This window comes from Periplaneta americana, chromosome 1 (assembly GCF_040183065.1).
Source record: "Periplaneta americana isolate PAMFEO1 chromosome 1, P.americana_PAMFEO1_priV1, whole genome shotgun sequence".
NCBI lineage: Eukaryota > Metazoa > Arthropoda > Insecta > Blattodea > Blattidae > Periplaneta > Periplaneta americana.
Genome location: NC_091117.1, coordinates 95,352,997 through 95,366,726, shown reverse-complemented (window position 1 = coordinate 95,366,726; position 13,730 = coordinate 95,352,997). Strand labels below are relative to the sequence as shown.

At 36.5% G+C, this 13,730-nt stretch overlaps 1 protein-coding gene across 1 annotated transcript in view; it reads right to left on the bottom strand.

Moving 5' to 3' along the window:
* Positions 1-13,730, bottom strand: part of LOC138698393 (calmodulin-like) — an 891,422-nt gene that overhangs the window by 14,737 nt on the left and 862,955 nt on the right. The window contains exon 7 of the mRNA XM_069824269.1: positions 3,465-3,613. Coding sequence (XP_069680370.1) covers positions 3,465-3,613 — 149 coding nt within the window. The remainder of the gene's footprint in view (positions 1-3,464; positions 3,614-13,730) is intronic.

Sequence of the window (13,730 nt, the reverse complement as noted above, 5' to 3'; positions counted from 1 at the left end):
ATGCACTGGAAAGAATTGTGAATGGAAGAAGAGTTCGGGGCAAAAAAAATATATGAAATAATAGACGATATTAAGATACAGTGTATGGATCATATGCGGAGACTAAGAGGAAGGCAGAAAATAGGAAAGACTGGAGAAAGCTGGGTGTGCAGTGAAAGACCTGCCCTTGGGCAGAACATTATGAATGAATGGAGTGCATGAATGAATAGCTTATAAAGACGCATGTGGCATGTTGACTTTCTAATACTGTACTGTACCTACTTTACCTCAATATTAGTGTCTTGAACTGATGATGTAATACAAGGAAATTAAATAATTCTCAAAGAATAATAAAAATATTCTTAATAGAATTCATGATTTCATATTTATTTTGTTATATTATTTTGAAAGATTTAACTTGCCTCTTCATGTTAAAAGATTTAAATTTGGATTTAAAGTAATTTCAAAGTCGACAAGGAATATTTTTATTAATCTGAAACTTGAATTTCATATTGTCTGCTTTTTTTGTAATTATGTTCAAAGAATTTCAAATCAAAATTGTTTATGTCCTTGAGATATGTCGGTTGTATTATTGATTTCATATGTATTAAATTTTGTAAGTAGAAATATTAACTGCATTTCATCCAAAACTTTATTAGATTTACCAATTAAATTTTCTTAGCTTATTTATTTATAGTTGCTTTAAATCTTAGGTAATATGGCGACTAAGGCCATGGCACTACCAGAATACGAGAGAGAACAGGAGAATTAATATTTTCCGCGCAAAACCAGAGATAAATAAGTTACGGTTGTACTTGCAAACTCTACCGCCAATATTATCGTTGCCGCCAATCTCATAACCAGTGTTTGCAGCATGAATCTGTGCCAGGCACTACATCCCATGAAAAATATAATGGGATGCGCGCGCAATGTTCATCATCTCCCGTCCATTTCAGCATCTGAAACGTGCCAGGCACAGTTTACCGCTCTCGTTTTTAAATGCTTGGGTAGCTATATACAACCCCATTTACTATCTCAATTCCTTACTCCTCGCACTCTTGTCTGTCTTCCCGCTTTGTCAGAATAAGTTTCTTAGAGGGGAGGATGCAAAAATAAGATAAAATCCCTTTCGGTTTCTTAAAATACTTTGTTTAAGAATGCTTTCTTTCAGTATATTTCTAAATATAGTGCGAAACTTTACACCTGTGAAGTTTTATCCTGTTATGTAATGTTGTGAAGAAATTAATTCAGTTATCATTTTATTAAATAAAATAAAATCTCTGCTTTAACATATTAAAACTAACTTCGTTTTAAATAATTGACTTACACGACATTTAAATATTCACCAAAAACGGCGAAGTGCTAAAGTTAACAGATCTGCCAAATTCAACTTGGATGTTTATTATAAAAACGACTGGTTGTGTGGATGAGATATGGAGAATGCGTTCTTCTGTTTCTCATGTTTCTCTATCGAGGTGAACATTTACTTACTTACAAATGGCTATTAAGGGACCCGAAGGTTCATTGCCGCCCTCACATAAGCCCGCCATTGGTCCCTATCCTGTGCAAGATTAATCCAGTCTCTATCATCATAGCCCACCTCCCTCAAATCCATTTTAATATTATCCTCCCATCTACGTCTCGGCCTCCCCAAAGGTCTTTGTCCCTCCGGTCTCCCAACTAACATTCTATATGCATTTCTGGATTCGCCCATACGTGCTACATGTCCTGCCTATCTCAAACGTCTGGATTTAATGTTCCTAATTATGTCAGGTGAAGAAAACAATGCGTGCAGTTCTGCGTTGTGTAACTTTCTCCATTCTCCTGTAACTTCATCCCGCTTAGCCCCAAATATTTTCCTAAGCACCTTATTCTCAAACACTCTTAACCTATGTTCCTCTCTCAAAGTGAGAGTCCAAGTTTCACAACCATACAGAAGAACCGGTAATATAACTGTTTTATAAATTCTAACCTTCAGATTTTTTGACAGCAGACTAGATGATAAAAGCTTCTCAACCGAATAATAACACGCATTTCCCATATTTATTCTGCGTTTAATTTCCTCTCGAGTGTCATTTATATTTGTTACTGTTGCTCCAAGATATTTGAATTTTTCCACCCCTTCGAAGGATAATCTCCAATTTTTATATTTCCATCTCGTACAATATTCTCGTCACGAGACATAATCATATACTTTGTCTTTTCGGGATTTACTTCCAAACCGAACATTACTAGTTAAAAATTGGGTGGTACAGATTTACTACAGTTAGGTCTAAGAGATGAAATAAAACTCACAAAAAATCAAAGATTCATATGAATAACGTCTTCAGCTTCTCTATGCTGGTTAAAGCGAATACTGAAATTCAGTTAAACTTACACTACAGACTAACGATTGCAAAACACAACGAGCAAGTTGAGGAAAACAAGTATGTCCTAAATTTAATAATAAATTGTATAAATTTTATGCAGCAGTAGATTTAGCATTAAGAAGACACGATTTATCCGACGACTCTGAATATAGGGGTGTGTTTCGTGAATTAGTTCACTTCAGTTCTGAGTTAGATAAAGCCTTAAAAAGTTAAAAGAGCACTTAACCAAGTCAACAGATTTAAGAGTAGGCTACTTCTAAAATGATTAAAAACAAATTGCTTGGTTGCATGTTAAAAATGTACTATATAGAAGTAAAAAAGGACTAATGATTGTAGACTATGTTTCTATCATTTTTGACCATATGACTGACGTTTCAACTCGTTTTACTATTAAGTTACATTATTGATGGAAAGCCTGTCTATTAACCGACAAGTCCACATTTATTTTCTAATTTATTTGAATTTTGTATACAGTTGTATATATTTGGGTGAGTTTGATGATGATGATGATGATGATGATGATGATGATCATAATATTATTAATAATAATAATAATAATAATAATAATAATAATAATAATAATAATAATAACTGTCAATATTGTTACTGTTTATTTCTTGTATCTAGTACTAGGCATTAAATGTTTATGAGCCGCCACTGATGGCGACTGTATGTAGTTTACTGTTTGGAAAGCTTGTTGCTGTTGCAAATCAATTTTCCCTATAAAGTTGGTTGTTGCTGTTGTACTGTGTCTATTATTCCGTGGTAATCGGAGTCCACTCTGGCATTCGCCTTTATTTAACTGAAAAGTACTTATATTCAATCGAGAAAAACAATGGAAAAAACCTCGACCAAATTGTTTAGCACTGAGTATACAACCAGGGACCTCCCGAATCCGAGTCCAGTGTGTTACTACTGAGCCATCTCGTTCTGTTGAAATTAAATTATTCAATGAAATACTATTGAAATAATTGATTATCAAGTAATGTTGAATTTTGTAAATGTAAATATAATACAGAAATGACCATATTTGATAAAAAATCTATTTAATGACAACCACACTCGTTGGTAAGTGAATTGATTTCTGGTCACTGAGTTACCGGTATTAATATTTACCTTCATAGTTGACCATTCCATCTCCGTCCAAGTCTGCTTCTCGGATCATATCGTCCACTTCTTCATCCGATAGTTTCTCACCCAAGTTGGTCATCACATGACGAAGCTCCGTGGATGAGATCAGTCCATCGTTATTCTTATCAAAGACCCTACAATTGAAGTGTCATCGTATCAAATTAGTTTCTTATAGGGGACACTTGGCTAATTCCGTAGTACTATTAATGGAGAAAAATTCGTTCCAGTGCCAGATCGAATTTTTTTCCATTAATAGTATTTATGTGATGACTACACAAAGTCATGGAATACACAATATTCAATAGAGGACGGTGAAGTTCTCAAATGAGAATATAATTCTGTAATAATTGGAGCAGGCTTGCACAAATGGCTGCTCCTTCAGAGTGGGAGAGTCGTCTAACTGCTCGCCAGAAAGGTACGTCAGAATGACGTAGGCCTGCTATAAGTAGAAGATAGTCCAGGTGGCTATCCAGTGTAGTGTGTATTATCAGTAGCTATTTCACTTTGCCCATCTATGGCTACATAATGGAGAAATCTAAAAGATGGAAGAGTGATCATCAGGCAAATTCTTTCAATATTGCATGGAAAAATGCTTATTTTTTCACAGCAGCTGGAGTTAATACTTATCTACCACAAAAGTTTGAAAGAAAGAGGAAAACATAATATAATGCGTCATTACTAGTCCATACATAGAGATACGATGGTTTTGTTGGTGAAGATCGCAGTAAAAAGGTTCGGGAGTTGAAAGTTGCATTATTACATGAGGTAGGGTACATTAGAATTTATTAATCTTCAACAGTTTAAATATCTCTCTTCAGGGAAAAGGCCAGCTCATTATTGATAAGTTGAATAAATTACGGGATTTCAGTCGTAAACTTACACTTTTAGTAAGTTAGTTTTCGTAAGTTAGTTTCGGGAGGGTAATACGGCTCACTTTCGAACGATAGAAACTGCTAGTGATGAAGCCATGTTAAACGATTATATGCAAATATTAACTGAAATTCAAAATGAATTTAATTCTAGGTTCCAAGATCTTGTCTTAATTGGAAAGAAGTTTAAAGTTATAATAAATTCCTTCAACACCAGATGAAACAGTGTCATACGATTCACAGCTTGAAGTTATTGATCTTCAATGTGGCCTAAGGGCTGAAGACCGTTCAAATAATACTAGTAGTCTGGTTGAGTTTTACAAGACTAAACCTCAGCAATAATATCCACGACTACATAGACTGGCTATGAAAATGATTGCTATGTTTGGCTCAACATTTATATTTGTGAGCAACTGTTTTCTATTATCAACTTTAATAAAGGCAGATATCGAACATCTGTAACTGTTATTTCATTACGATCAGTACTGTTCCTTTTAGCTGCCAATAGCATAAAACTCCGTTTTGCTGTACTGATAAATAAACATATAACAAAATGATATTGTATATTTAAGTAGCTATAGAGTTTCTATTATCTGTAAAATAAATATTTCTTTATTAATTAATAATAGTCCAAGATAGTTTTGTAAACACTGAACTGGAATTCATTTCATGAACACTCGTACGAGTAAGTACTCCTTTGTGTACATTTTGTACGAGAACATCCCTTCTTTCAGTCCACTCTTATACAGAGTGCAGCCAATATCTACATTCCACTCTCAAGTTGTGAGCTGACTCGGAGAGCGCAAACCTTGTGCAGGCCTGAGTTAGAGGAAAACATGTCAAATTTATGCTAAGGTTTTCACTGGCGAATGGTAGGTTTGAAACTAAGATTTTTAGTGGTGGATGATAGGTTTGAAACTTGAGGAGGCCAAGACATGACTGAAGAGAGACTGCATTTTATATACAGTGTCTCAGACCTTTAGGATCAAAATTCTGCAGATGGTAGAGGACTATAAACTAGTATTTTGAGATAGGAAACCAATTGTTAGAAATGTATATTTCAGCCGCCACGAGATCTTGAACGAGTAATATAATATGTGAGGAACTTTTTTAAGCTGCTTTCGTTTTCATAACAAACAACTGCCTGTTGCGTTGAGGTTAGTGGAGCTAGCTTGCAAAACAATTATTTACACAATCGCCTCTGTTTCCATGGTGACATTTGTTTCTTTTTACAATTTATGACTTGTTGTCGAAGAGGGAGCATTAGGCTGGGTGTACACAGAATCAGACATGGCACAGCACGATGCAACACTTTGTCCAATGGTAATTCAGTCTCATTGATTTCTTATGACAGGATGCACACAGAATCAGATGCGACAAGATAATCGCGAGCAGACATGAGGAGACACGGGAAGAAAACATTGGATGACTGCTTGAACTTGGTCGCGAGCAAACTGTCTGATGACTGCAGTGTACTGCACATGCATCAGTAGCTATGTCTACTATTACTCGCTTCCAATATCTGCAGACACTATTGTTGTGTAATGCATATTATTTATAATAGAGCTCAAAGCGGATAAATTAGCTGTTATAGTACAAGAAACATACGTTCTGTAGAATCCCACTTTGAAACTATAGCATGACAAAAATATGGTTTCTAAGAATATGGAAGGAAATTGCAAATGACATTAAAGCACCAGGTGAATAATAGTAAATAATAATAATTTGTAGTAAGTCTACTTCTCTGCTCTATATTATCTATCAGGAAATCTCAGACCTCTCGTGACATTACTAAACATAAATTTCCTTTAACTTGAATATGATATCATTGCGTGCATATGGAATACAGAGTCCAAATCTACTCTGAATATTATTTGCATAAATCCTTTTTTTACTTGGTTTCAATGACGCTGTATCAACTACTGAGTTATTTAGAGTCGAAGGAATTCGTGATAGCGAGATGAGGGCGGGGATTCGCCATAGATTACCTGACATTTGTCTAATGGTTGAGGAAAACCTTGGAAAAAAAACCCAACCAGGTAATCAGCCCAAGTGGGAATCGAACCCATGTCTGAGTGCAGCTCTGGATCAGCAGGAAAACGTGCTACCGCCTGAGCTATGCTGCTAGCTATGCTGTATCACATTTGCAAATGTCATACAACACATCTGGCCCTTAGTCATTGCCCTACGTACTGGCGGAACACTGGAAAACAGAATGATACATATTAATCATTCATGTTCATACATTCGAAATGAAACCAGTTTTAGAAAAACGGGAATAATACAATGTGTGCAGTTCTGTGTTGTGTAACTTTCTCCATTCTCCTGTAACTTCATCCTATTTAGCCCCAAATATTTTCCCAAGCACCTTATTCTCAAACACCCTTAATCTCTGTTCCTCTCTCAAAGTGAGAGTCCAAGTTTCACAACCATACAGAACAACCGATAATATAACTGTTTTATAAATTCTAACTTTCAGTTTTTTTGACAGCAGACTGGAGCTTATTTTGAGGTTTCGTAACAAGCTGTTTTTTTACAGTGATGGGTTGTTAGCTCTTCGCCCAACCCCCAAGCTGGGGGACCAACCCTCATTGGCTGTCCGCGACTGCTTATTCAATATAGTCATAGCTACCCTCCATATCTGGAGGCTGTCTCCTCGATCTGCAACCTAAGGACGCACCATGCCGTGGTGATAGGGACCTACAGTTCATACATTCGAAATGAAACCAGTTTTAGAAAAACGGGAATTTTTTTTATAGATAGAAGTCTACGCATAATATGTCAAGGTAATCCAAAATAGTGACTGGAGCAAGACCATGTCCAAATAATTAATTTAGATCACTAGAGATGGCAGGAAGTGTTCTGAAATTTAATTCACATTCCGCGTAATTTTTACACTGTCTAAAAAGATTGTATGAAAATAACAGCTTCTGAGTGACAGTGGAAATACATTTATGTTATATGTATTAAGTACACAGAGCCTTTTGCCTATCTTTTACAAAAGTACAATATTTAAATTACATAAAATTAACATTTTCTATGTGAAGCTGCCAGGTGGTCTAGTGGGTAGAAAGTTGAACTTATGATCCTGTGGACCCGGAGTTCGGTTCCCAATTTATAACTTGTGTTGGGAAAACCCATGGTCCACGAGCTCTGGTTCCCCTGTGGCATCCCAAAAAGTCTCCATAATCACTTCCATCTCTTCGCAGGTGTACAGTAGCGTGCAAATTAATCCGAACAACGTAATTACTTATGCAAAAACACTCAAACAGGATAAAAAAAAGGATCTAAGACATACCTCAGTAATCTATGTGGCCTCCCTTGTTCCTAATAACAGCTCTGAGACGATTTGGCATGGATTCCACTAATTTCCCATAAATATTCTTCATTTCTTCATCGCGAAACCATACATCAATCAGGGCAGAAATCATCTTCTCCTTTGTAGAACAATCCATTTTTTGCATTCTTCTTTTGCAAATTGACCACAAGTTCTCAATGGGGTTGATGTCGGGTGAGTTGCCTGGCCAGGGGAGTACCTGAATATTCTTCTTGTTGAAGAATTCTGTAGTTTTTCGAGACATATGGCATGGTGCCAGGTCTTATTGGAACACACCTCTGCCATCCAGAAATGATTTTTGCAGCTGGGGTACGATTCTGGTTTCCAATAAGTGAATATATTTGTCAGAATTCATCATTCCCTTGATAGGTATTAATGCTCCAGGCCCTTCATGTGTAAAACAACCCCAAAACATTATTTTATGGGGGTATTTGGGTGCTTGTTGGAGATGAGCTGCTGTTACTTTTTTGGATCCTTTCCGTATGTAAGAAACACGGTGGCCGTGGACCTCGAAAAGAGACTCATCGGAAAAAAGTACATTCTTCCAGTCATTCACTGTCCAGTATTGATTTAATTTTGCCCACATTAAGCGTTTTTTGCACATAACAGGGGTTAGCAGTTGCTTCTTAATAGGCTTACGAGCCCTTCGTCCAGCTTCCAAAAGCCTACGCCGCACTGTTGTGACGTGAATATTCGCCCCAGTAGTGGTAGCCATTAACTCGCGGGTTAAGTCGACAGCAGTTAGTCTAGGATTTAATTTACTTTTCCTGACAATTAAACGATCATCTGCAGGTGAAGTCTTCCTTTTCCGGCCACAGTTTCCTTTTTTCTGGGGTGTGATGGATCCAGTCTCCCTGTATCGTTTTATGATCGAATTAACAGTAGCCAAACCGATGTGACATTCTGCAGCAATTTGCCTCTGTGTCATAGAAGAATGCTCTGCTAATGTTATAATTTTAGACTGTTTTCGTGGAGTTGTAGCCATTTGTGAAGACGACAGAATGTACACAGGATTGCAATATTAAGTCTTCAACACAACTGAAATGCTTATAAGTACAAAACGATAGGCAAAATGTCACATATTATAAAAAAATAATGACAGACCTTCAACAATGGAATTACACGTACTACAGAAGTCAATTAAAGCGGTATGAGCAGCTGTGAGGCCAACAATGACAGAACATGTAAAAATATGTAGTGTTCGGATTAATTTGCACGCTACTGTAGCATACCAGCCTCCTGGGCAATGATTCTGTCAGTAAATTGGTCTACATAATAACTGGCTTCATTTGAGTGAATGACGAACAGTTAAGTACGGTACCTGTCATTATTAAAAAAAAAAATTCTAAGTAACAGTACTCACGTTTAATAAAAAAAACACCTGCTGATATTTCACAATATTGCCGTCAAGGTATGAAACAATATTCGTGATTTTTCGTATAGTTTTGCAGAGGATAAGTCAACTGTCAACAGTCTTACATGTCACATTACTGCAAAGGCGCAGTAAAATTATAAGCACTACTGAGGAATTAGCTGAATTTTTCATAATGTCGTAATATTTATTATGGGTGTAGGTAAGCTTTAAACCTCAAACCCACCACAAATTGGAATGAATGTTATTTTTCCTTTTGTTAACATAATTTTTTAAGATTGTAGCTATATTATTATTATTCTATGCTGAGAGGGTCTTTAAATTATCGAATGCTGATTAGAACAGGGAAAGACTGAAGTGTTACCTTCTAATTGTGGAGTGTCTACTGTTATGAGGATCTTAGTAGGATTTGGCTTTGTCAGTTTTATTTATAATTTTATCTAGTACACGATTATGAATTTCTGTGTTAAGTTGGAATTTGAGATTTAAGTGAAATTTTATGTACGAAAAAATTATATATATACTAATATTTTAACAGATTAAATTTAAATATTAGAATATAATCCTCCTTTTGGAGTTCCATATGGGACCCCAAATACGATTCTAATTACTCTCTTTTGTAATATTCTTCCAATTCTTCAATTAATATTTTGTTACACGTCCCATAAGCCGACTAAGAAAGCAGTATCTAAAATGGGAATTAATTAATGTATAATTAATATATGTTTCTTAGTTATGTCTACAAGAGTTTTTCTGAGAAATCAGTAAGGACGCTGAATGGACAATAATAAAAGAAAAAAAAAGTAAAAAGGGAGGAAATATAAATGGAAGAAAAGAAAGGAGAATTTTATTAGTCGGTTATTTCACGACGTTACATGAGGTACTAGGTTACTTAGTGTCGATGGAATTGGTGATAGCAAGGTTGTATTTGGCGAGACGAGGCTGAAGATTCGCCATAGATTGATTACCTAATATTCACATTACAGTTGGGGAAAACCTAAAAAAAAATCCAACCATGTAATCAATCCAAGTGGTAATCGAACTCATTGGTTATTAATGGAGAAAAATTCGCTCTGGCGCTAGGGGTCGAACCCAGGACTCCCAGTTCTATGCACTAGGCACTCTAACCACTGAGCTACGTCGAGGCTCAATCCACAGTACTGGATCGATTCTCTCTCCTTTGGTATTTTTTTCTTAGTGGTCTTACTCCATGTTCGACACACGTACGAGGGCTTTCATAAAGTAACTCCGTTTTCATATAGCGTGCGTAACACCAGAGACAGTGGCGCCACTCTTGCGGTGTAGTGTATCTGCAATTGCAAGTCCCACCAGGTGTGAGGAACATTCTTTAATAAGATTTCTTGTGGCCAAAAACTGAAAAGCTAGTGAAATCCATTGCCAACTTTCTGAAGTTTATGGGCAAGACGTAATGAGTGAAGGTGGTGTAAGACAATGGCGCCATATGTTAAAAAATGGGCGAATCAATGTCCATAATGAAGAGAGAAATGGTCGACCGAGTATCGTGAATGCAGATCTAATTCGTTTGGTTGACGAAAGGTAGGTTCACCATGTCGGAGCTTAGTGAGGACTTTCCACAGATTAGTCGTACTTTTCTGTACAAAGTGATTATCAAAGATTTGGGCTACCAGAAACTTTCTGCCAAATGGGCGCCCAAACTTCTTTCTGAGGAACAAAAGGCTCAGCGCATGGGAGCAACACTGTCGTACTGCTACCAAACTGCAAGAGTTTAATGGGAAGTATTGGATCACCCTCCCTATAGTCCAGATTTGGGGCCTAGCGATTACCATCTCTTCATGCACATGAAGACGTGGCTTGGCTCAAAGCGCTTTGATGATGACGAAGAGTTGAAAACCAGCGTCGTAGGTTGGCTTCAGTTGCAGGCGGCCGAATTCTACGATTGCTGAATTTCAAAGCTCGTCAAACACTACGACAAGTGTCTCAATGTGACTGGAAACTATGTGGAAAAATAAACTATAATGTATACTTTCAAACGTATTGTAACCCAATTCTGTAACGTCATTCACAGGTTTGTAAAAAATAAACGGAAGTTACTTTATGAATAGCCCTCATATATTTTATTAAGTCAACAGTCGTCACACAAGGAGCGCACTCAGTTGAGTGACTTGGTGACTAGGATTCCACAGTAGGCTATGTATACACTGTTAGGTAAATGATCTACGTAAAGATCTCCTTCGATGTTTTTCCCTTAGTGACCTTACTCCATGTTCTACGTACATATGGACACACGTGCAGTACCGCTCAAAAGTAAGGTAGTTAAGGTTTTATGTTGTCAGTACTGTTTGCATGCAGTTATAACAACGCAAAGCACACAGCTGTGTCATTCTATGAGTAGTGTCACGTTGCTGTGGTTACATATCTAGCAAACAAGCAAGTTCATAGAATAACAATGTAAATGTATATTCCATTAGCTCATAAGTATTTTGTGGTTTGATTTGGTGGCATGATATACATTAAATATTGGTGTTTAGGTATTTAGACTGTGCTTGTTTATTTGTACAGACCACTGCAAGCACACCAAAACAAAAGGAATACCGGTACTCTGTGGATGTGTGACAAACTGTTTTAAATGCTTTAAGAAGGAAAATCGCCGTCTAGTGATGCTAAAGATTTTGGTAAATCACAACTCGTAAGTGTGTGGAGTGGACGGCAAAAACAACAAGAGTCAGTAAACAATAAGCAAAGGTATGGTCATCCTCGAAAAACAACAATAAGAGAGGACAATGATTTGTAAGCAGTCAGCTGCTGATCCGCGAAAATTGGCTCGACATATTAAGGATGACATAGAGCAGCACCATGGACTGAACCTACAAATCTCTACTATTGTTGTTGTTTTCTAATGCCAGGCGTTTGACAATAAAGTCATTTGACCTCTTGCACTCCAATATTTTTCAAAGATATTATCATGGCCAGCCAATGAAGCACTGATTTTGAGGTGTTCCGAATCCATTTCTTGGTTTGAGTAGCACAATGGGCAGTTAGGGGACTGATATATTCCAATTCTATGCAGGTGTTTGGCCAAACAATCATGGCCTGTTGCCAATCTAAATGCAGCTACAGACGATTTTCGTGGTAAATCGGGAATTAACTGTGGATTTTGATGCAGAGAGTTCCATTTTTTCCCTTGGGATTGTGTTATCAAATTTTGTTTGTTGAAGTCTAAGTATGTAGATTTAATAAATCTTTTCACAGAGTAATACGTAGATTTAGTAACAGATCTGTAAGTAGCAGTGCTGCCCTTCTTTGCTAAAGCATCCGCATTCTCGTTTCCCAGGATTCCGCAATGGAATGGTATCCATTGGAATACAATTCTTTTATTGAGTGGTATTAATTGAGAGAGCATTTTAGTTATTTCTGCTGTTTGAGATGAAGGTGTGTGTTTAGAGACTATTGATAGAATAGCTGCTTTGGAGTCTGACAATATAACTGCATTTTTATATTTATTGATGTGGCATAGAAGATTCCTGAGATTTTCACTTATTGCAATGATTTCTCCATCAAAACTTATTGTTCCATACCCAAGAGATCTATAAAGTGAGAAGAGACAGCACGTAACACCTGCACTGGCACCTTGTTCTCTGGAGATCAAGGATCCGTCGGTGTATAAATGAAGTCAGTTTTGTGGAGGGTACCTAATATTAATTATCTCTAAAGACAATTGTTTTAGTATTTCATTGTTTACTTCTGATTTTAGTATTTCTTCTGTTAAATTTAGATTATATTCTATATTTAATAGAGTTAAAGGGTTTGGTTTAATTTGTAGGTTTTCTTTGAAATTCGGGATATTGATTTTCTGTTTTATACCTGGGAACTATCATAACAAATGATAATAGTGTAACAGTAGACATAAACTCAAGAATTAAGATGGCAAACAAATGTTATTATGGATTAAAGAAGCAACTCCAGTCCCGCTTTCTTAGCATAAAAACAAAATGTAGGCTATATAAAACATTGATTAGACCAGTCCTATTATATGGATCAGAGAGTTGGACCTTGAGTAAAGAAAATATAGAAAGGTTAATGGTATTCGAAAAGAAAGTGTTAAGAAAAGTTTATGGCCCAGTAATTGAAGAGGGTACCTGGCGTATCAGATATAACACTGAATTATACAATTTGTATAATGATGCGAATATAATTAAAGTGATCAAGGCCAACAGACTGAGATGGCTAGGCCATCTATATAGAACGGATGATGATAGCCCATGTAAAAAAGTCACTCTTACCAACCCATTCTACACAGTAAGAAAAGTGGGACGACCAGCAACAAGATGGTTCGACGATGTTGAAAAAGATTTGAAGTCAATCAGAGTAAGCCGTTGGAAAAATGAAGCGCGGGACAGAACCAGATGGAGGAGAATCATTGAGGCGGTCTTGGCCTAAGAAGGCTGTTGTACCATAGAAGAAGAAGAAGAAGATTTCCTGTTTTAATTCTTGAACAATGGATATGAAACTTTTTTGAGTTTTCAATCTACAGAGGATTGTATGAATGCCAATTGTTTCCTGGTAATCTGATAAGTTTTTCATATTGAATCAGTGCTTTTTCTTCTATTGTCATTTTGATGCTGTTAATATTAGTGAGGAATCTCATAGAATCTATTGGAGTTGTTTTGTTTAACCACAAATCTCTACTGTGA